The sequence below is a fragment of the Acyrthosiphon pisum genome, chromosome A2 (genome assembly GCF_005508785.2).
Source record: "Acyrthosiphon pisum isolate AL4f chromosome A2, pea_aphid_22Mar2018_4r6ur, whole genome shotgun sequence".
Lineage (NCBI taxonomy): Eukaryota > Metazoa > Arthropoda > Insecta > Hemiptera > Aphididae > Acyrthosiphon > Acyrthosiphon pisum.
The window spans coordinates 104,127,311-104,130,272 of record NC_042495.1 but is presented as its reverse complement, the minus strand read 5'-3'; the positions used below and the strand labels follow the sequence as shown (position 1 = coordinate 104,130,272).

Genomic DNA, 2,962 nt, shown 5'->3' with positions numbered 1-2,962 from the left:
TTTGAGCAGTGCGGTTTCTTTCATTACTTCGCCATTTTTCATTTTTTTTTTTTTTTTGCTGTTCTATGCAATTTTCTCGACTGCTGAAGAATTTAAAAATTACCTTTTTAAAGTTCAAAGTTTCAGACCGTGTTCAATTTCCAATTTATAGAGATTCTATATGAAACTTTTTGCGCTTTTTTACTACCTACCGTGAAAAGTGTTAAGTGTAGAACAAGGTTAAAAATACTGGAAAATTATATAAAATAATTTAATACTATAATAACTATTCACCGCCGTTTGAAATCAAAATGTAGTACGTAAGCATATTGTTTTTTTTTATCCTGATGCGTTTGTTATCAGTTTTAGAATAATTTATATAAATGCGAATAATAATAATAGCCATTCCAATAGAAAAAACATGGATTTAATTTAAACAGGACATTTAAGAACTATCCAGAAGTTGAAAAATAAATGTTGAAAATCTTTTAACGATAAGATTTACAGCAAATCCGTTTTTTCCTACATGTTGATTCGTCGTTTCTAATGTAAATCAAAAAAATAACAACTCTGCGCAGACTAAAGAGATATTTTCAAATATGTCGAAGCTTATGCTTGACATTTCGTGGTCCAAAAAAAAACTATTCAATTGTTTGTTACGTTTACAGATTATAATTTATATAATTTAGTTATTTTTCCGTTTATTCATCGGGGATATACCTACTATTATTATCGTCTAAAATAAAGACGTCAGATAATCGACTGGTTCACGTACAATACGGCAATACGCATTACCTCGTGCGTTTTTACACGTTTTTTTCCGGCAACACTTTTTCGGGCAGTTTAAAAAAAAATGTCAAAAGATTCGTGTAGCTTAAGGTGCGGTTTCGTTTCTGCAGTCGACTGCAGCAGTGACTGCATGCAGTCGACTGCACGTAGTGTATGTACATAAACTTTATGGAGCCGGTTTCGTTCACGCGACGGACGCACGAGCCGCGTGCGGTCGACTGCAGCGACTGGTGCTAGGACCAGTCAATGCAGTCGACTGCAGCGACCGTCTATAATATTTCTCCCACCTCCATAGTCGTACCAAAAGGGGAAGTGAGGCAAGTGCCCTAGGGCGTCCAAATTATTATGAATTTAGGGGACGTCATAAAAACGAATGATAAAAAAAAATAATTTGGTTTGCATTTATTAAAAATCACATATCAAAAATTATATCCAGCAATCAGCGTCGTTAAAATCTATAGATCCAAAATTACCTCAACTTGGTACATAATAATATTATATATTGTAGGTGCATATTTTCGAAATTCACAATACTTTTCCAAAATTAGCAAAAAACTACTAAAATGTAGACAACTTCACATTAATATTTTTAAATTGTATTTACCTCACAAATTAAATTTTCTTAGAAAATAAAATCTATTAATGGTAAAAATATAACATATATGGTATAACTTGCGTTAAAATATGAAAGTATAGAATGTTTTAGCTACTATAGCCTATTATAGGTATCAATTTTAAATTTGAATGTATTTTGACTTGAAAATTGTACAAATCCTTTTAAAGATATATTATAATTTTTTGTATTGTTTTATGAAAATAAAAAAATTTAAATGTTTTATATAAATTACTTATCAATGAAATATATTGTGGTCCTTTATTAGAAAACTTTAATTATAAACTAGAAACAATCACTTATTTATCTTAAAAAACATAAAAACCAATTATTTACTAGATTCTTGGACAAACATACTCATAACAATTGGTAATTATAAATTCTACACATATAGACCTATTTTCCTGTAACATAAATTATATAAAAAACATGTATACATTAGTTTAATCGTATTATCTAATACCAATTGGAAGTGTTGACAGTATTGTGAATGTGTGACGTACGTGAATTTGTATTATTATATTATTGCAATTTTGTTTCTTGTTTTTATTTTACTTTATAAAGTAAAATAAAAACAAGATAATATATACTAGACAATAATATACTCTGCATGCAATAATGAATAAGTTATAACTATATGTATCTTATTGCATACAGAGTATATTATAATAGTTCAACACGCTTCTAGTAAAGGGAATCCAATATTCTAAATTTATAAAAGGTACCAACTGCCTGTCCTGCAATAAAATGTTAATAATACCGTTGAACAAAAATAATAAGATATTGGCCATCAAGGTAGGTACCTACCTGTTGTTTTTATTTTTAACTTATTCGGAAATAAATACTTATTACAGGATTTTACAAAAATTAATAACTTATAATATGTATAAATATCCGGTCTATGCTTATAATTCATGACAAATAGTATTGGTGGGAAGCGGAAATTTCTGCACGCGTCTTTATCGTTGTAATCGTAGAGGTATAACGTTGTCGTTTTCATTTTATTATTTTATAAAGTAATAAAAATGAATTTTTCGCGAGATGATGAATCTAAGCTATGTGAGCTGATATCAAATTATCCAGCATTGTACGACCATGGCTTAACAGATTTTAAAGACGCTACGCTGAAGGACAACATATGGAAGGAGATTGCGAGTTCATTTATTGGAAAAACTGGTAAGTGTTTTACTTGTATGGTTAATATATTAGCATATTTTAACTTATATTATTTAAATTTTTTATACATTTAAGTATTTAATACAAGGTTTCTTATAATTAAATGATACAATTAAGTTTAAAATAATTACAATTAGATAATAAGAAATGGGATTCAAATAAAAAAGGGGGTGAAATGGGTGACGCTCTGATATTCGGTAGTCGAGTACTAGAGTAGATTAAATTTGCATTAAATGATTGTAACGATTAACAAACAAGTTAAGAACAATTACCTATTATCTAGGTATCGTATAATTTAATTTTTAATTAGATACTCAACAGTATTTTTTTTAAATATAACATTTGTAGGCATGTATTTTAAATACTAAAATATACAACTAAACCAAAAAAAAGCTTAAAAATTAA

The 2,962-nt window shown here is 28.3% G+C and overlaps 1 protein-coding gene across 1 annotated transcript in view; it reads left to right on the top strand.

Annotated features, from left to right (window-relative positions):
- The first annotated feature begins 2,406 nt into the window (after positions 1 to 2,406).
- Positions 2,407 to 2,962, top strand: part of LOC103309537 (transcription factor Adf-1-like) — a 2,657-nt gene continuing 2,101 nt past the window's right edge. Inside the window, exon 1 of the mRNA XM_008185172.1 lies at positions 2,407 to 2,557. Within this exon, the coding sequence (XP_008183394.1) occupies positions 2,407 to 2,557 (151 nt within the window). The remainder of the gene's footprint in view (positions 2,558 to 2,962) is intronic.